General features: G+C 39.4%; 1 protein-coding gene across 7 annotated transcripts in view; it reads right to left on the reverse strand.

Moving 5' to 3' along the window:
- The window catches only part of kcnip4a (potassium voltage-gated channel interacting protein 4a), a 1,126,071-nt gene that overhangs the window by 118,637 nt on the left and 985,837 nt on the right, over positions 1 to 21,597 (reverse strand). Inside the window, exon 1 of one of the 7 annotated variants that reach the window (XM_072562588.1) lies at positions 10,553 to 10,695. The exons of the other annotated variants lie outside the window; for them this stretch is intronic. Within the exon in view, the coding sequence (XP_072418689.1) occupies positions 10,553 to 10,664 (112 nt within the window). The 5' untranslated portion in view covers positions 10,665 to 10,695. Of the gene's footprint in view, positions 1 to 10,552; positions 10,696 to 21,597 lie in introns of those variants that run through there. 7 annotated transcript variants of the gene reach the window in all.

Consider the following 21,597-nt stretch of genomic DNA (forward strand, 5'->3'; position numbering starts at 1 on the left):
AAATGGAAGGAGCTTTGAATATTAAGTAAAGAACAAGTCTCTGAAATACAAAATGAAAAGTTCAGAGTGAGCTGTGAGATGGCGAGCAATAGGTTTACTCCACTGTTGTGGTGATGATTCGAGACTAGTGTAAAGACAATGATTTAAAAAAGTAAATGTCTTATTTCAATGTAACTTGAAACATTTTGTTTTAATTGATATATAGCCATTTTAGACAGGTTTTACCAAGATGCCTTTTATTCTGAACTGACCTGTTTCTGTTGCACAGTTTAATGTTTGCCTTTTTCCAGGTGCTCATTATTAGGAAACCTCTGCACCATTCCAATTCACTTTACCTTAGTGTCTTCTGTTCCAATCCATATACTCTGTTTCCTCAACTCAAGATTACTACCGTACGTTTTCGTTTCTTCATCAAAGGCCACTGGGCCCTGCTCTTTGCTATATTCTTTGCAAGGCGAAAGCGAGGGCTGCATTGCAGCTTCCAGCATCTGCAGATGACCTATCACCTTCAACCCCACCTCCATCTACCTATTGTACTCTTTGTTACCTTCTCCCACCCTCCTCTCTGACCTATCACCTCCATCCCCAACCCCATTCACCTATTGTACTCTTTGCTACCTTCTCCCCAGAACCCCAACCTCCATTTATCTCTCCACCCTGGAGGCTCCCTGCTTCCATTCCTAATGAAGGGTTTTTGCCTGAAACGTCAATTTTCCTGCTCCTCGGATGCTGCCTGACCTGCTGTGCTTTTCCAGCACCACTCTAATCTTGACTGATCTCCAGCATCCGAAGTCCTCACTTTCGCCTAGTCGTGTAATTTGCCAAGACTCTATTTCCTCAACTCAAGATTACTATCTTCCATTTTCTTTTCTTCATTAAAGGTCATTTGCTGTTTGCTATATTCTTTGCAAGTCAGTTCATCTAATTCCCTTCTATCACTCCCTAAAAAAACTACCTGAAAATGAAAAGGAATAGATTTTGACTTTGGACAAACATACCTCAGTGATAATAAATTACCAACTACTATACAATTCTTAACTGAAGTCAGTAGAAATGAAAAGCAGAGGAGATAATGAACTGGAGTACCCATTTTGCTTCACAAAGTCAAAATCTATAGTTTTAACTGAATCTTTTACATTCCACATTAAAATCCTTCATCTTTCCTGCTCAGTTTGTCTTAACTCTCTCTTTATCAGGAGCTAAGTTATTTTTGCCAATATGATGTTTTTAATATTGATTTGCTTCAGAATCTCTTTCTTGAAATATCAAATTGTGGAATGGAGGGAGTTATGTGATCTGCTCTGAATCTGTCTGACAACAAAGTTAGATTACTTGGTGAACTTATTGAGAAGAAGGTGCAATGTATGTGCACCATCAGATAATGATCAGGGAAGCTGTACTGATTTGAATAAACTGCAAATCTCAGTGATGATAATGACAGGGGGCTCTTAGGAAGGTCATATTTTGTCAAAGGCTATACATTGAACTGTCTAATTCAACCCATGTAAGAAAGTACTTGGAAGTATAGAAGGTAGAAAATCAGCATTTCTACCAGAATTACATGAAATTGGGCTTTGAAAGATGAACAGTCTAATGCAATACCAGATTACAGTTTTCTTAAACCAATATAGGTAAGTTTGCAAGAATCTTAGAGGGAGGGAGAGAGAGAGAGAGAGAGAGATAAAGGCAATGCGTCTTGCATCTTAAACAGAGAAAATGCTGGCCCAATGGTCACCATTAAAATGACAGTGGTAGGTTGCACTGGGATTGAAAAGATTGCATTGTGAGGATTTAAATGAGTTTGGAAGTTTTGACTGGTTTGTCTAGAGGGAAGAATCTTCAATTTGTTTCTCACCAAGAAATCAGTGGATTAGAAGTTAGAGAAAGGAAGCAAGCCTTCAGAAGCTCAGAATATCTTTGGATTGATTCCTGATGGATAAAATATACATTAAAGGTAAAAATCACACAACACCAGGTTATAGTCCAACAGGTTTATTTGGAAGCACTAGCTTTCGGAGCACTTCATCAGGTAGCTGTGGACCAGGATCATAAGAAACAGAATTTAGAGCAAGTGATGCAAGTGATACCACATATTAAACAAACCAAGATTGCTATTATGTCTTTCATCTTTTAGAATGGGTTGCAGGTTCCAGTTCATTAATATGTAAATCCCAGAACTCGTTTCAAGTCACATTCTTGAGATGGGGTGGCACGGTGGCTCAGTGGTTAGCACTGTTGCCTCAAAGTGCAAGGGACCCGGGTTCAATTCCCAACTCCGGCAACAGGCTGTGTGGAGTTTGCACATTCTCCGTGTCTGCGTGGGTTTCCTTTGGGTGCTCCAGTTTCCTCCCACAGTCAAAGATGTGCAAGTTAGGTGAATTGGCCATGTTAAATTGCCCATAGTGTTAGGTGCATTAGTCAGGGGTAAATGTAGGGGAATGGATCTGGGTGGGTTAGTCTTTGGAGGGTCAGTATGGACTTGTTGGGCAGAAGGGCCTGTTTCCACACTGTAAAAATAACCTAAGGTTTTATAAAAGATGGTGACATCTCAGCTCAGACAATGCATTAAAGATGTAAGGTTAGAGTCTGTCTGTATCCGAATGTTAAGTCAGACTGGTTTTATTTCCAAAGTAAGAATTTATAAAATGTTACATGGATTGATTGCCTATAGATTTTGTGCTTTTTGAACAGTTTAGAACACATCTGCAAATGCAAATTCACCCCAGACTTGTGTGTGTGTATGTGTGTGTGCATGTGAGAGAGAGAGAGAGAGAGTGTATGCTAGTGTGTGGGAGATACTGAGAGTGTGTGCATGTGAGTGTGAGTGTGTGCATCTGAGTAAGAGTGCATGTGAAAATGTGCCCTTATACCTTTTATGACTAGGTATCAAATTTTGTTACATAACACTCCTGAGAAGCAACTTGGGCCATTTTCTTTGTGTTAAAGGTGTCCTATAAATACAGATTGTCTTTGTTGTTACTGGGTGACAGTGTACATATTAGGTAGGAGAAACTGTTTGTTGTCTTAATTGATAAATCATGAAGCCTGTTTCAGTTGCAGAATGAAATAAGAAGAGTAACCGTAATAAATAATACATCCACAAATTACTTTGACTCTTTTCCCATTAGGCTCTTGTCATTCAGAACTCGTAGGTCGCCATTGATAATAATCAAACTACTCATTACTCTCCACAGGAGAAAGGAGAAATGAAAAATTGTCTTGCAAAATGAACAGCTCAGAAGATAAACTATCACTCTTCTATGCAAAAATATTTTAGTGTGACAAATATGTGTGTTATTTTGATGAAAATCTGTCATTTTTCCTCTGACTATTTGGAAGAGAAATGAGGATGGAACACTTCAAAAAAATAATGATTGAATTTGAAACAGTTCAAAAGATACCAAAGAAGACCAAAATGTCAGAGGAACATCAATTGTTCCATCGTTGCTTTTATACTATTAAATCTTTTCTCCTGAAGATAGCCTTTGATGGATTTATCATCATTCCAAAATACCTTCTCATGTGACCCTGGGCATTAATGAGTGAGTGAAATTTCTCTCTCACACACACACACACACTCTCTCTCTTTCTTTCTCTCTCTCTCTCTTACCCATTTAGCAATGAGAATGATTGGATAGGAATCAGAATGGGAATCTAAGGTGTCAATTTTTGCTCTGCCGAAGGAAAATGATGATAATTGTTACAGCTGCTGTAGGATTGAGCAGAAATCTCCATCATCTAAAAGACTGGACACAACCCTGGACATTTCTAGTATCTAAAGTACTGGACAAAAGCCTGGGCTCAGGCTACAAACACACAACAAAACCAGAATGATATCTATCTGGGACTATTGTTCAACCTGGAATTCCAATTTATACCTCCACTCAAAGAGAAAAATCAGCCAAACCTCATACTCTATGATGAAGTTAACTTTTATACCTTGGGCTACACAGCACAGACAGAATGAAGCCCACAGAGATAATGAATATTCAACTTCAATCAAAATCCATTCACACATACTCTGAGCTATGGGGTGGGATGGGGTGTGGGGGCAGAACCAATTGACTTCAAAGGAAACACCTGAAATGTAATGGAAGGCTCGGATTTGGTGTGAAGATAAGGGGCCCACAATGAATACAATTGCAGGCCCCGACACCAGAGGCAGCAATCCCCAGAGCGGTTCCAAACAGCCATCCCTGGAGGAGCATTCCCAATTGCTAGCTCCAGAAGAAGAATTCCAACAGCTGATACCAGCAGCTATTTCCAAGAGCTATCTCCATAAGGGGTATCTTAATAGTAATTCCAAGAGCTACCGACACAGGTCTGTTCTAAACCAGGGGAATCAATGGCAACCGACCGCAACCAGCAGATGTAAGACCTGACAAACTCCAAAAATCATCGACTTGAATGACACCACAAAGCCTTGGACACATCCTGAAGTGAAAAACGAGACCACAAAGCTGGCAGAAAGTATTCCTGAAGAAGGGGAGATACCCGAAACGTCGATTCTCCTGCTCCTTGGATGCTGCCTGACGTGCTGCGCTTTTCCGGCATCACATTTTCAGCTCTGATCTCCAGCATCTGCAGTCCTCACTTTCTCCTAGAAAGTAAGGAAAGCCAAGTGGATGGATCTAAAACGCGTCCTACCACATCAGCGTATTCAATCCAGACAGAAGGCCTACGCAATTCGAAGTCTTCATTCAAGTTCCAGATATGGCAAGCAGGAACAGCCATATCAAAACCATGTTTTCCTCAGTGTTAAAAATCACATAACACCAGGTTCTAGTCCAACAGGTTTATTTGGAAGCACTAGCTTTCAGAGCACTGTTCTTCATCAGGGAGTTGTGGAGGATAAGATCATAGGACACATAATTTATAGCAGAAGTTTACAGTGTGATGTAACTGAAATTATATATTGGAAAAGATCTGGATTGTTTGCTAAGTTTCTCATCTTTTAGCGTGGGCATGTTGGTTTCAGTTCTGTCATATATAAACCCCAGAACTTTCTTAAAGTTACATTCTCAAGTCAACTTTAACAATAGGTTCTATGTTGGCCCACATAATGCACTGAAGGTGTGAGGTGTCGTGTGTGAGGCTGTCTGTGCCCCAATATTAGGACTGATTCTAATCTAAAAAAAGGATTTACCGAATCGTACATGGATTCATGCAGACTTTGAGCAAAATAAAATAAAATTCTGCAAGTACAATTTCACCCCACAAACTTATAGGTGTGTGTGAGTGCATGTGTATGTGGGTGTGGGGGTCGTATGAGTGTCTGTGAGAGAGTGTGTGTATGTGTGTGAGTGTAAAGGGGTATACGTTTGTGAGAGGGTGCATGTGTGAATGTGGGAGTGTATTTGTGAGCGTATGAGAGAGGGTCTGCATGAGTGCATAGGTCTGTAGATGTGTCTGTCTGTTGGAGTGGTGTGTGTCTGTGTGTGAGTGTCTCTGTGTATGTCTGTGAATAGTGCAGTGGGACATGAACCCAAGATCCCGGTTGAGGCCATCCCCATGGGTACCAAACTTGGCTACCAGCCTCTGCTCGGCCACTTTACGTTGATGCCTGTTCCAAAGTCTGCCTTGGAGGATGGCCACCCAAAGGTCTGAGGTCGAATGTCCTGGATCATTGAAGTGTTCTCCAACTGGGAGGGAACACTACTGTCTGGTGATTGTTGTGCAATGTCCATTCATCCATTGTCATAGTCTCTACATGGTCTCACCAATGTATAATGTCTCCAGGCATTCTTACCTGCAGCATGTGAGGTAGACAATGTTGGCTGAATCAGATGAGTACCTGCCGCATACATGGTAGGAGGTGTCTCCACATGTAATGGTGTTATCCATGTTCATACTATGACATGTTTTGCACCATCTACCATGACAAGGTTGTATGGTGTTGACCGGAAAGCCGGGCAGTTTGCTGCGAACAATTTAGCTCAGTGGTGAGCTTAAGCTCCTGAGACCCCTAAGTTTCCCACCTAGCTAACAGGGAGGGGAAGGCCAGTGGTGACAGTGCATGGAACTCCAAGGGTAGGAAGCTTGATTAAACTTTCTGAGAATTAACATTGTTTTAAGTTCTAATAGTGCATAATTTAGTTAGTAGTATAGTCAATAGTATTACTGTCCTCTGTATAATTGAGAGAAAGTGAGGACTATACATGCTGGAGAGTCAGAGTTGAAAATGGTGGTGCTGGAAAAGCACAGCAGGCCAGGCAGCATCCTAGGAGCAAGAGAGTTGATGTTCTGGGCATAAGCCCTTCATCATAAGCCTGATGAAGGGCCTCTTTAGAATTGATTGTGTTAATTTCACTGTATATTGTATTTACCTGTATTTCTTGTGTTATACTTAACTGTCTGTATTATAAATTAATGCAGAAATTCTTTTATCCTGAGATGTCCATCTACTGCATTCTTCATTTCACATTCCTAAATAAGTCCAGTGTCTAGAACCAGGGATCTGGGGGTGATTTGAACCACCTAAAATGAGCAAATTGCAGATTACAAACCAGAACCGTACACAGACACCAGAAAAGCTCAATTCATGCTGTTATCAGTAAAATTTCAAGTGGCAAAGAACTATCCCAAATGTCACTATTTAAAGGAAAAATTAATAATTTTATTCTTTAAGTCCAAAAGAGAACATGAAACAACTATTCACAACTCCTTTCTCTTAAACCTATCTTTTACCTCCCACTCAACAATGCTGATCTGATAAAAACCCTGATTAAGATTTACAAAAAAAAATCATGTTTCAAAGCTAGCCAGCTGTGTCAATTCTCCTCTGTAGATTTTTCTCTGCAGATTTTCCTGAGTCAGCTTTTCTCCGGTCATCTGCTGCACAAATTTCTCACCGTGCAGGTACCTTTATGAGAGCTATTCTGATAGCAGTTGGTTGCTCTTTGCCATTCTCCCCAACTGCTCAAATTATCCAATTTTATATACCCCAAAACATAGCAGACTCATTGGTTTGACGTCATCAAAGCATTAAAATTCAAATTCGATTGAATTTTGGTATCATGGGCAAGGGCTTTTGCTCAAAACGTCGATTTTCCTGCTCCTCAGATGCTGCCTGAACTGCTGTGCTTTTCCAGCACCACTCTAGTCTAGACCCCCCGCACAATTTAAACTGATCGGCTGAATTCAAATTTGTTGTGTACCATCGCAACACAGCTCCAACTATTTGTTTCACAACCAAATATTACATGTTTAAATTTATCAGCACACTCTGTGCTTTCATTTCTTGCCAGCTTTCACTTTCTCTTAAAGGTACAGTACACACCTACACCTTCATAACAATACGCAGGTTAGTTTGATCTTAGAGAAGGATAAAAAGTTAGCACAACATCGAGGGCTGAAGGGCCTGGACTGTGCTATACTATTCTATGTTCTACTATTTGATCCAAACATTAATCTAACCTATCCAATTTAACAGCAGCTAACTCAACAGAACTGGTGAACAAACTTTTAATGTTCTTGGTATGTAAGCTTAATAAAGCAAACATGGATTATATAAGTGTGTACACAGTTTTATTTTAACTTGCGTTTGTTGTGCAAGCTACATGGAGCTTATAACTCCATACTTATAATATATAAATCGTACATCAGCTGACAGATTCATGAGAAAAAATGTATGTTCCAAATAAACATATGTACTTTTACATCTTATTAAAAGACTTAGATGTGTACTCTGATCCAAGTACACACTCCCTCTAATCTTTATTTGTGGGGCTTTTCTTTGCAATGGTGTTTTATTATTATTTGCAGTTAAGCTCTAGATTCAAGTTCCACTCTGGGATTTGAAGGCCAGTGAAGGTGCATTCATAATGCCACCAACAAGTTTGAGTACCAACATATAAATCATTCCTACATGCAATAATGGTAGGCTGTAAGAATGGGAGAAATTCCTGGTCAGTCATATGATGGAAAGAAACTGGAACCTTAACTGTCACTATCCACAGCTTCGGACTACAAACCACATATAAACATGGATGTTACCTGAACAATTCCAACGCCTTAGGCACTGGTTATTTCCGATGACTAATTTGAATTAACTTGGTACAAGACTGAGGGGGTTCTAGATGGTGTAGATCTGGGTCTACCTCCTTGTTGTACCCATGGTAAAGGTTGTGGGTTGCTTATACCTTTGGAAAGAAAATTCAAGGAGAAGAAATTCAGGGTTTCAAATCATTGGGAAAGATTAGAAAGATTGGGGTTGTTCTCCTTGAAGCAGAGAAGCTTGAGAGGTGACCTTACTGAGGCATTCAAAATTATGAACAACTTTGATAAGAAGTATATTCTATCTCCACTAGTTAGTATATCAGTAAGAGAGCTAAGAGTAAGATGAAGAGAAATGTCTTTGCTCAGAGAGTTGTTAGGGTTTGGAATGCACAGCCTCAGAGTGGTGGAGGCCATCAGAGGTTATATATTTGGATATATATTTGAAAGGGCTGAAATTAGAGGGCTGCAGAGATAGGGTTGGAGAATTGGACTAGTTGGTTAGCTCTTTAGGGAGCTGGTACAGGCACGATGGATCAAATGGCCTCCTTTCAAACTGTAAAATCTACGATTCTATGATTATACTTGACTTTGAAACATGATTGAACTATGTGGGAAACCAACGAGTAACATATTTCTGTTTGCCAAAGACTACATTTGTTGTGAAGTGTTTGCAACTTATCCACATTTTGCAATTTCCTATGGATACTGGATATATAGCAGTGTTACCTTCCTGCAGGGATATGCCAGTACTTCAGCTTGTATGAGTATGCTCCAATGGTCTAAATAGTTCAGCTTTCCAAATTGCCATAGAGTTTCTGAACTAACTATAAACAAAAAATATGAAATCAAAGTACTGTGTAAACCTGGGGACAGAATGTACAACTTTAGCATCATAGAATGGCTACAATGCCACCAATTACTACAGGCCATTTCACTCGTTCAGTCTATGATGGCAGTCAGCATATAGCATCATGATTGTACTTTTTCTCTGCAACCCTAAACTTGTTCCTTTCTGAAGACATCAAGAGATTTTACCACACTCCTCCAGAATGCTGTCAAGACCCTAACCACTCAGTCATGTGTCTATCAAGATCTGCTTTAAATATTGCCAACATGCCTGCTTCCACCACCTCCACTGGCAGTGCATTCTAGGTTCCCACACGCTCTGTGCGAAACATTTTTCCGGCACATCTCTCCTAAACTTTCCGCTTCTCATGCTGAACCTGTGCCCTCTTGTCGCCGACCTTTTCACCCTGGGTAAAAGCTTCTGACTGGCTATCTTGTCTGTGCTTCTCATCATTTTGCAGACTTTTGTCAACATAATTTGGAGGATACTTAGAATGTTATTGGATAACAAGCAATTGTTAAATTGCTGCCAAATTACTATCAAATCTGCAACATTCCATCAACTATTCTTCAACTCCTGCCTTCATTAGGATATTAAAAATGTTTTGGTGTTGACACTGGCCAACAATGAACATTTTTTTCTATTCAAGTAATGTAAATAGGATACACAAGAGATTGTGCTTTCTAATGATATAAACAAAATAAAATTCCTTTAAATTCATTGAATTTCACTTCATACCAAAAAATTTCAAATCACAATCTTTGCCTGTCCTGAAGCAAAGATTTCATAGTCTACCACATTCAGAAACTCACCAAGGGATTAATAGTCAATGATAACTTTAGTGAAGTCCAGTACACATACTAATTTAAAATATCTACTGGTATTGAAAACTAAAAGCATACGTCAATCTATTTCGTGCTAAAATGAACAATTGATAACAAAATGATTGTTTAATCCAAACAGTTTTCCTGAATGGCTATAAACTATTTAAAACATCATTTAACTTGAGAATTATTAGTGATTATTAGTAATGATGGGTAATAGTTCATATCAATTCTTTATATTTTACTTTTCTATGCGATGTAAAGGTTATGTTTTGACAGTTTCTGAAATCAAGTATATTCGAAGTAAAGAATAAAAGACAAATGAATGAAAAACAACATCCAGACAGACATAACATTTTAAATCTGATGACAGAACGTAGAAAGGTTGAAGTATCTGAAAATATCTGTTATAACCTATGCTGTTATGTTTTGTAACATAAATGGCTATGAGGTGTACACAGAAACAATAGCAGATTTAAAAAGCTGAAAGCAAAGATTAGGATCAAGACATTTACGTGCTCTCCCAACAATTTCTCCTGTAGAGTTAATCCCATGAGCGATAGTAAGGAAAGTACGATATTGTCACCACTGACTGTGTCTCAGAGAATATCAATGCAAAGGTCAAAGCAGTCCCCAAGAAAGGAAGCAAATTTAACTCCTTTAGTTCTAAAACTATCGTTACAGAAAACAGTTGTTGCTGATTACATTACACTCATTATGTGTTATTTTGGAGACTTTAAGCATAGCCAGTTGTCAAAACATTAAAGCTGACAGTCAGTATAAATACTGAGAGTTGGATAAACATAATGCCAAACATTTGGAATTCAACATTACACACTGCATTTTATACTGCTAGATAGAAATGCAGTAGTAATTTCCTTACCTTCAGAAAAATCAATCAGACCCAGGAAATGAAGCAACTTGAGAGATGCACAGATGATGACAACAATGCCAACAGTTTGTAAACCCTCTGACTCCCATTCCACACTCAACATTTTCCAACTAAACAAATCATGCCACTGTTGGCATTACAAGGGCTGAGTAATCCAGTCTGCAAGTGAAAGTAGGTAAAACCTGCACTGAGCAACTATGTAGTGGAGACTACCTTTCCATTCCTATACTCAAACTAATTGACCGCAACGATTGCTCTAAAATGTCATCTGAACCTTGCATATTTTGCTTTCATCAGCAGCTGATTTTATTAGCATTGAGCTCTTCAAGAGTGCTCTGTGACCAGTAACCCCATTACACAACATCATAAAATAACAAAAATGTTACTTCCCTGCTACAGAAGACATCTGTTAACTGAAACTAGCAAGAGACATATTATATAAGATACATAATTATTCTATTTTGATGAAAAAAACAAAAAAAATCATAAAACTTACACTATGGGAGACATACAGCAACTTGCCTTGAGAGATAAATTCCCTTAAACAAAGGATAGCATCTTTTTAACTTCCAAATAACATCAGCTTTGATAAGTTTTCATTGTAACAGTCCAAAAGGCAGATTTTGTTTAATTCATTAGCAAGACAATTTCAAGAAGCTGCTGCTTGTGGAGCTCTTTCCCATATATAGCTGTTTGATCATTTACAATCAACTGCTGAAACTGTATATTGCTTTGCTTAACTAAAATAAAACCCTTAAATGGATAGTACCATTAAACAGCACTTTAAAAAAAAACATGATGCGCCGAGGTCCACTAAGTCATTATAGTCTGCGTAAAACAACAAGAAAAAAACAGCATGTGCTGTCAGGAGACTCTGAAACAAACTTTATATCTTCAATCGAGATTATTAGTAACACCTCTGTGTTCAACGTGCTAGATTCTTAAAGGGTAGTTTTCTTATAATTGTGCACAACCAGCCTGGATTTCTGAGATTTAGAATCCATTCTCCAACAGACTGGGATTAAATACTAAAAAGAGGCACTTAATCAATATGAACTAATCAATTTCCCATGATTAGGACAATTGAAAGATTCTAAATAAATTATAATCATTGTAAAACAAACTCATGTTTAGACAATGTTGCATTTACTGTGAGACTGTGAAAAAAGTTATTGAGGAAAAGAAATCTCTGCTCCTGCTGTGCTTTTCTCATTAGCCTGTATTCAATATATGAAGCATTAAAAAGGGACATAAAATCCAACATCCTCAGTCTAATGATATACCAGCATTTCATAAGTTCAGTATTATCTAGTTGTTATCTTGAGCTAAGAATTTTAAGAAAAAATGCTAGGTATGACTGATTGATATAATAGCAAACAAAAACACATTACTCATTCATCATTTCTAAGTGCACATGCAGTAATTATTTCCTTTAACCTGATGGCAGCCAAGTAGGCAGAACAAATCAAGGTAACATTCATGTCTTTAACTCATTGGTAGCATTACTTGGGGAGCAGAAAGAGCAAAATAAAACCATTGACCTTCTTCATTCCGGTTCTGGTATATCTTTGGTGACTTTAACTTATACCAAGGACCTTATCCTTCGGCCTGGGATGGCATCTGGCTCCGGCCTAATTCATGCTTCTGTCCATTGGCCTTCAAGTTTGTCCTGTTGGCTTCTGATATAAATGTGAAGGATTAAAATGGGATCCATTGGTTAAAAAACAAATGCTGGATATCATAGTGGGTCAGACAGCATCCTTACAGAGAGAGAGAGAGAGAGAGAGAGAGAGAGCAAGGTAATGATTCGAGTCAAGATGACTCTTCATCTAGAAGAGATTTCATATAGACATCTCATCCTTCGAGTCATCTGGACTTGAAATGTTAGCTTGCTCTCTCTCCACGGATGCTGTCTGATCCACTGTGATCTCCAGCATTTGCTGTTTTCAGCAAAGATTCCAGCATCTGCAGTCATTTGCTCCTCCATTGGTTAAAAGTGGATTTTCCCCTGAAATTTGTGTGTATCTCCAAATCTGTGTCCTCAACGTACTGGTCCCTCTCTAAGTTCAAACTAGATATCAAAGGAGTTGAGTTTGCCATCACGCAGGCAGGTGATGTGATTGTGCAGACAAATTAGAGTTCTTTAAAAATGGCAGATGGGATCTAATTCTTTGATTCATAGTCCTTTTCTTAATTCCAGCAAGTTTGCTCTCTTTCAGAAGCTGGAAGCTGAACAGTTTTCTCCCACAATAGGTTTTCAATGTCTATCTTTCTTCTCATGAGCACGTCAAAGACTTGTCAAACTTTCTAATAGCTCCCTTGATCTGAATGTATCGAGTGGATTTGAGAAAAAAGTGGGTATTGAGGATGCATTTGACAATTGTCATTAACCAAGCATAGAGGGGGCAAACTCGACTGACGATTGGTAATTGGAGGTCGGCCTGCTAACCTAATGGTTTTGCCACTTGCTTGCCCTCTTTGATACCTTGGAAGACATCCCACTACCCCTCCAACAATGGAACAATTGAGGGCAGGACCCTTCTCCATAGAGACGGGTTTACATAGTCATAAACTCCCAATATCTATGTCTTGATTTAAATTTTGCCACTGCCATCAATAAGAGGCCAGAACCATTTTGTTTTATGCTAGTCAGCTGCAAGTGCAATATTACAGTCTATTCCACACTAACAGTGGGTTGGCGGTGGGAATTCTGGCAAATCTTTCCAATGGAGTTGAGCTGGGAATCATGTATTAAACAAAAATAATTGGTGGGCTCGAAGATTTTTGTGTGGCTAAAAGGGGGATTCATGCATAAAAATTTGGCTTATCTATTTCTGTAGTCTTCTGTAATTGCCTTGATAAGGATACCTGGATAGGCTGTTCAGGCCTAATAGCAATATGTGGTGCTATAACTTGCAAAGGACTACTACTTGCACATAAAATATGGGCTTCCACATGATGTAAGAAGAAAATTCGGTGATCCATTTCTAACACAGGTATAGAGAATTTTACAGCACAAACGTTTACAACCTATTATAGAGTCTTATGGTCATAGAGTCCTACAACCCCAAGACAGGCCCATCGGCCCAAACTGGTCCATGCCGACCAAAATATCCATCCACACTAACTCCATTTCCCTGCACTTGGCCCATATCTTTCTAAACCTTTCATATCCATGTATTCAAAGGGTCATACAGTCATAGAGATGTACAGCATGGAAACAGACCTTTTGGTCCAACTTGTCCATAGAGACCAGATATCCCAACCCAATCTAGTCCCACCTGCCAGCACCCGGCCCATAGCCCTCCAAGCCCTTCCTATTCATATACCCATCCAAATGTCTTTCAAACGTTGCAATTGTACTGGACTCCACCACTTACTCTGGCAGCTCATTCCATACACGTACCACCCTCTGCATGCAAAAATGTCGCCCCCACCCCCTCCTCTCCTGCCTCTCTTTCTGTCCGTTCATTTGTATCATGGAATATTAAGCTGCTAGTCCTGTCCAACCCTGAGCCATGTTTCTGTAATTGCCATGTAATTGTTAGTCCCATGTTCCTAACCATGCCTTGAGTTCATCTGCCTTCCATATTAGGCCTCTTGCATTGAAATAAACACAGTTTAATTTATTAGTTCTTCCTTGTTCTCTGCTTTGTCCCTGCCTGCCCTGACTGTTTGACTCATACTTTTCTCAACTGTACCAGTCTCAGATTGATCTTGAAGCACCAGGAATAATCCAGATATTATTACTCTCGAGAGCATCCTTTTTAAATTCTCTCTCTCCTGCACTGACCTCAACATGTGCTGCCTTTGTCTGTGCCTCTCCCCTTTAAAAGTGCTGTTGTTTTGATTTTTTTTCTCTAAAGTTCCAAAACAATTGCACCAGTATATAAAACAGTAATTGCTGTTCCTGGAATTCAAGAAAATCACCTCCAACACTTAAAATACCTCAAAGAAGGAACAGCCTGTTACAGCCAGAAATTTTTCAATCCTCCATCTTGGATTACCCAGAATGAGTTTTAAACGTTATTAATGTATCAGCCTCAACCACTTCCACTGGCAGCTAATTCCATTTGCATACCACCCTCTGTGTAAGAACGTTGCCCCTCAGGTTCCCATTTATTATTTCCCCTCTAACCTTAAACTGATGCTCTTTAGTCCTCGAATCCCCAACCTTGGGAAAAAGACCGAGTACATTCACTCTATCCAGGCCTCTCATGACCTTATACACTTTTATAAGATTCCCCCCTCGGTCTCCTATGCTCGAAAGAGAAAAGTTCTAGCTTGTCCAACCTTTCCCTATAACTCAGTCCCTTGAGTCCTGGCAACATCCTTGTAAATGTCTTCTGCACTCTTTCCAGTTTAATAACATCCTTCCTATATCATTCCTGATGAAGGGCTTTTGCCTGAAACGTCGATTTCGCTGCTCGTTGGATGCTGCTTGAACTGCTGTGCTCTTCCAGCACCACTAATCCAGTATTTGCTTTCCAGCATCTGCAGTCATTGTTTTTACAACATCCTTCCTATAGCAAGGTGACCAAAACTGAATACAATACTCCAAATGCGACCTCACCAATGTCCTGTACAGCTGCAACATAACTTCCTAACTTCTATACTCAATACCCTGACTGATGAAGGCCAGTGTGCTAAAAGCCTTCTTCGATGCCCTGTCTACCTGTGACCCACTTTCAGAGAACCGTGCACCTGAACTCCAAAGTCTCTCAGTTCCACTGCATTCTTTAAGGCCCTACCATTCACCATGAAACTCCTACCTTGATTTGATTTTCCAAGATGCAACATCTCACACTTCTCAAAATGAGGTGGAGACTTGTAGACTTGCACCTTTTGGGCAGCCATGTGAAAATTAACTCTACTGATTCTTTTTTTTTCTCTACTGATTCTTTTTCAGCTGAAGTGGAATACATAACTATCCTACAGTGCTCAGCAAAATTACCTCAAATCTTTTATAAGCTTGATCCATGGCTTTACTGACTGTTCTGTAGGTTTACAATTACCTGTGGACTTAAGAAAAAGCAATATACCAATTTACACTGAGCTTTTAAAATTACATTTCCAAAGCTATCTCTTGCTTTCTCAAAAAATAAAGAATTGCAATGAAACAATTCTCATTTTAAAAGGTACTGGATATTAAATTATCATTGTATCACATGCATTGGATTTAATCCCATCTTTGCAGTTTCCTGACAGTATCTCTTGAAATTTGTGACCATTTTCAAGCTTTTCACTGAAAATCTTTGTGAACTCATCTATTTGGTTCTGCAGTTATCTCTTTGAAACAGCTGGTTAATTAAGAAGTACATTCTGCTTGGAGCAAAATTATAAGCTTGAGGAGTTTTTGATCTCAGCTAAAGGCAACAAATTATAGAACTTGAAAGCTATCATTACCTTGACTTGTATTAAAATTTGTAATTTCCTTCTATTGTGGCTATCCTTTCAGGGGCACAGCTCCTTTATTTCGCTTTGGAGAGAAACATTTCCTTGTACTGGACTACAGATGCAGAATAAACGCTAAATAAATATTTAATGTGTTCATTAACAAGTTTCCCACATGACTTTTGCATCAAAGCAGCAGGAAGGAAATGTCCTCTCACATCTAGTAAAGATAACAAAACAAGAATATGTCCTGCTGGGTTAGAGGCACAATAAGTGGGATATAAATTCAAGGTAAAAATGTTGTTGTGGGTGGTGGCATAGCATCACTGGCACTCGCTTGTAAGTGCCTTAAATTTATCATCAGTTTGAAGCCCGTGTCCTAAAGTATCTACAAACTAATGTTCACAGCACTTCAGATGCCCTATCAGTTTTATTTTTGGTTAATTATTCACCATACAATTGCATATCTGTTACAAAATGTATGTGCAATGCATTTGTGGAGCACTCCAGTGAACCAAAATCTGACATAGTTTTTCAAGTGGAAGAACTTGTATAACTAACAGATATAACTTCACTTTGAAGTGAATACAACAAACATGAAACAATATTACTAATCACATTCAACCAATATGCATGAAACATAACAATTTATAATCCCCAAGAGTACGGCACTGGAGAAGCTAGGGTCCTTCTTACAAAGAAAGATAAGAAGTCACTGGAGAGTGTTTAAAATCATGAAAGGTTTAGACAGAGTTAACAAAGAACTGCTTATTCCAAAGGCTGAGGATTGATAACTGCAGAGCATGGATTTAAAGAATCTAAGTCAACGTGAGGAAAAGTTTTTCTATGTAAGGAATGGTTAGGATTTGGAACATACTGCCTGATAAGGTAATGGATGATAATAAAAGCTTAAGTTGAACTTTTTTTTAAACTTTATTTTAGCTGTGCAATGCATTTCATTTTGCTGTTCCAAAATCTTCTTGGCAAAGGTTAATGGGGCAAACCTTTGCAAATTACTTGGATACTCAAACACAAATCATGTCGATCAAAGATCAGGCAACAGTTTATAGGCCTGATTCACTTAACGTCTCTCCCTATAACCATGGACTTCTAATCTGAATTATGCTTTAAAGATTAAGACTAAAGAGAGGCACTGACCGATGAAAAATTATGCATGTTCAGCATTTCAGTTGAGTTTGAGCAAGTAAGCAGGAGATTTCAGTCCTGTGCTTGGAATGATTTTTTTCTGCATTCATTTAAGTTAACTGCTAATACTGCTACAGCTAATGCAAAGGTAAAACCTATTTGCCCTTTGTAACTAGCTATTCTTCTAGATCAGCTTTAATATAGTCAGCTGCAGTGTATGTTTCTCTTCTCCAACTCAGTCTCCTTGAACCTCTCTGTGTTGGACAGTTTAAAGGGAGATTGTCCAGTTGTTTGGTTCTTCTCTGTCTTCCAGAAGGTGGGACAAATCACTGATGAGCGGTATCCCAGGTACTCCACAATAAATATTTCATCAAGAAGACTGGTGTAATTTGGGCTTGTAATCAGGTGACACTTGACTTCCAGGGTTGGTACAGAAATATTAACATTTTATCATGAACACGGATAAAAATGTGTCATGTGGAACCTTAGTTTAAATCTAGCTAGATTAGCCTAATCAATTTACACAGTATGGAGCTGGAACAGACAGTATTCATGCAGCCAGGCCTTGGCCAATCAACTTTCTATCAAAACCAGGAGGCCTGGAACTTCCCAGCCATGTACCAATGGCCACAATGTTTCAGAATAAACTGTTGTTTCCACTTGGCAGCTGAAGGTTCAATAACATGTTCTGTGACCTCTAAATGTGGAAGGTAGCCATCTCATTGGATCTTCCTGCACACACCAAATGCTAACATTAGGCACAGGCCACAGAATCTTTGAGAAATGTACAAAGAGGGAGATAAAAGAGGGGACACCTGGAGCCCTAGCTCTCTGTCTTTCTCTGCAACTTGCGCTTTCTTCAACAGCATCTCCAGAGCGCACCTTTGACCTGACAGCTGAGTTGCCCAGTATCTCCAGCTTCTTGTACCTTGTGGTACCATCAGATTGACCAGACTCAGAGAGACAACATGGTGAGATGACCTGAAGACCAGAACCAGCTCAAGACAAAAGGGGAAGTACAATCGATGACTGCAGATGATGAAACATCAGCCAACCCTCAAAGATAAAGAAACAGCCTGTTCTGCCCTTATTGAAGAGTTATTACCAGTCCTTTCAGACAAACAGTTCAAATACAGTGATAGGGTCTTTTGGGAAGTCTCTGTCTGAAGTAGGTAGTTCATATAGGTTTGAGACTGTTTACCCAGACATTTAAGACAGTTTACTGAAGAATCCTGTGAAGATTTTGTTAGAGTTTGATTAACATACAATAGTAGAGTCTGATAAGTATTGATTTTCTTAATAAAAGGATCACTTATGTTGTTTTGCATTTTCCCATGACTCTTGACCCCTTTGTCTATCTTACCATGTAACATGCCTGATTTAAAAAGGGTTATTGCAACCTGGTTAAGGTTCATCAGCGAGTTCGTTAGTTTGCTTACCCACCTTTCACTTCACAATAGGCTGAGTCAAAGCATGTGAAAACTGGACCAATAGGGATGGAAAATATGGGCAGGACAAAATGAAGGATGTTGCAGCTTGTTCCAAGACCATCCTAAGCTCCTATTATGATTCTAAGCTGTGTATGTGGGAACCTTAAAGACACAAACAATGTCGTCAACTTTGGCTTGGAGGAAACTCTTCCTCTGAAAGCAGAAGGTTAAGATGAGTGCCATATGTTTACAGAGGTGAGCATTATGTTGAAGGCTGGGTAGGTGCCAAATTGTTTGCAAATTTGTGAGAAATTTAATGCATTGTTACAAATAGTTTTTCAAGCCTCCCATTCTGACTCGGGAGTTGCAGAATCAATTGTTGATCCTTCAACCCACATGTTTCAGCATCCCAGATGATTTGGTCGTTTACATTTTCCACCACAAAAGCATAATCCTCACTTTGTAACATAATTTGTTGAGGTCTTCCTATCTCCTGCCACATATGGACTCAGGAATTGGGAGAGCTCTTAAAGTTAGGCATTTGCGGGATTCTTATCAACCAGATAAAAGGTCTATAAAATTAGATGGGGAGATTCTGAAAGAAGAGACTACATAAGGATAGGGAGGGCTCTGCAAATGGGCAGTTGGAAATCAGAAGAGTCTGCAAAACATGGGTCAATATTGATGGTAAGTCTTTAACACGCATCATGAATTCAGTATGTCTGTAACATGGGCTGGGGGAACCTTACTGTGCTGTGTAAAATGGGGATTTTGAAATAAACATTTAAAAAATTGGGCATCTTAAAATTGAGAGAGTTCTGAAATACCAATTCTGAAATGGTTACTGTATGAAATCAGTGAATTCTTATAAAATAGAGCTTTCTCTGAAAATGGCATGATTGTAGTTTGTGCAGGCTGCAGTGGTGCAGTGTTCTCAGTAAAATGAGGAATGTCCATGATTCCCTTTAGAGAAGAAGATCTGCCATCCTATTCCAGACTGTGACTTCAGTCTCTCAGTGATGGAGTTGACTTTTAACTGTTCTCTGAAATGGCCTAGCTAGCCAATCAGTTCAAGAGCAATTAAGGGTAGGCAACAAAACTTTGGCCCTGTCAGTGATGTCCAAATCTCATGAAAGAATAAAGAGAAAGGAAAATTCAAATTAGGAGCTCTACAATTTGAGGCATTTATAAGCTCGGGTCTCTGAAATGTGAAGGACAATGAAATAGGTGTTTTCTGGTTTCGCCTCTTCAGTTGCTTATGTATGGCTTCATAGTTCTTGGAATTTATCTTATGAAAACTACTGACATGACATCACAGACAAACATGTAGAACAATACATTATGATTTAGCCATCAATGTCACATACTTGCATGTCATATAATCAGGGATCATGTCATCAAATATCACAACATCAGGTAACAAAGCTCTGGCAAGGTCTCCAAACAGATCTGTCAACCCTATTGTCAATTAAATGTGTGCAGAAGTTTTCTTTCTGCTCTGCACTAGTTTGAGTTGGGAGTTTTCTATAGGCCTCTGAATGGTTCCAGAGATGTAGTGGAAAGGATAGCAAAGATGATTCTGGATAGGGATGAGAGAGACAGGGTAGTTGTCATGGGGGACTTCAACTTTCCAACTATTGACAGGGAACACTATAGTATGAATACTATAGATGGGTCAGTTTTTGTCCAGTGTGTGCAGGAGGGCTTCCTGACACAGTATGTAGACAGGCCAACAAGGGGCAAAGCCACATTAGATTTGGTACTGGGTAATCAGCCCAGCGAGGTGTTAGACATGGAAGTAGGTGAGCACTTTGATGATAGCGATCACAATTCTGTTATGTTTACTTTAGTGATAGAAAGGGATAGATGTATACCACTGAGCAAGAGTTACAGCGGGGGGAAAGGCAATTACAATGCGATTAGGCAAGATTTAGGAAGCATAGGATGGGGAAGGAAACTGCAGGGGATGGGCACATTAGAAATATGAAGCTTACACAAGGAAAAGCTCCTGTGTGTCCTAGAAAAGTATGTACCTGTCAGGCTGGGAGGAAGCTGTAGAGCGCGGGAACTGTGGTTTACGATGGAAGTGGAATCTCTGGTCAAGAGGAAGAAGAAGGCTTATGTTAGGATGAGATATAAAGGCTCAGTTAGGGCGCTTGAGGGTTACAAGGTAGCCAGGAAAGATCTAAAGAGAGAGCTCAGAAGAGCCAGCAGAAGACATGAGAAGTTGTTGGTGGATAGGATCAGGGTAAACCCTAAGGCTTTCTATAGGTATGTAAGGAATAAAAGAATGACGAGAGTAAGATTAGGGCCAATCAAGGATAGTAGTGGGAAGTTGTGTGTGGAGTCAGAGGAGAAAGGGGAAGCACTAAATGAATATTTTTTGACAGTATTCACTTTAGAAAACGACAATGTTGTCGAGGAGAACTGAGATACAGGCTACTAGATTAGGTGGGATTGAGGTTCACAAGGAAGAGGTATTAGAAATCCTGCAGAATGTGAAAATAGATAAGTCCTCTGGGCTGGATGGCATTTATCCTAGGATCCTCCGGGAAGCCAGGGAGGAGATTGCCAAGCCTTTGGCATTGATCTTTAAATTGTCATTGTCTACAGGAATGGTGCCAGAAGACTGGAGGATAGCAAATGTGGTTCCCCTGTTCAAGAAGGGGAGTAGAGACAACCCTGGTAATTATAGACCAGTGAGCCTTGCTTCAGTTGTTGGTAAAGTGTTGGAAAAGGTGATAAGAGATAGGATTTATAATCATCTAGAAAAGAATAATTTGATTAGGGATAGTCAGCACAGTTTTGTAAAGGGTAGGTCGTGCCTCACAAACCTCATTGAGTTCTTTGAGAAGGTGACCAAACAGGTAGATGAGAGTAAACCGGTTGATGTGGTGTATATGGATTTCAGCAAGGCGTTCGATAAGGTTCCCCACAGTAGGCTACTGTACAAAATGCGGAAGAAGGGGATTGTGGGAGATATAGCTGTTTGGATCAGTAATTGGCTTGCTGAAAGAAGACAGAGGATGGTGGTTGATGGGAAATGTACATCCTGGAGTCCAGTTA

Source organism: Chiloscyllium punctatum, chromosome 1 (genome assembly GCF_047496795.1).
Source record: "Chiloscyllium punctatum isolate Juve2018m chromosome 1, sChiPun1.3, whole genome shotgun sequence".
In the NCBI taxonomy this organism is placed as follows: Eukaryota; Metazoa; Chordata; class Chondrichthyes; order Orectolobiformes; family Hemiscylliidae; genus Chiloscyllium; species Chiloscyllium punctatum.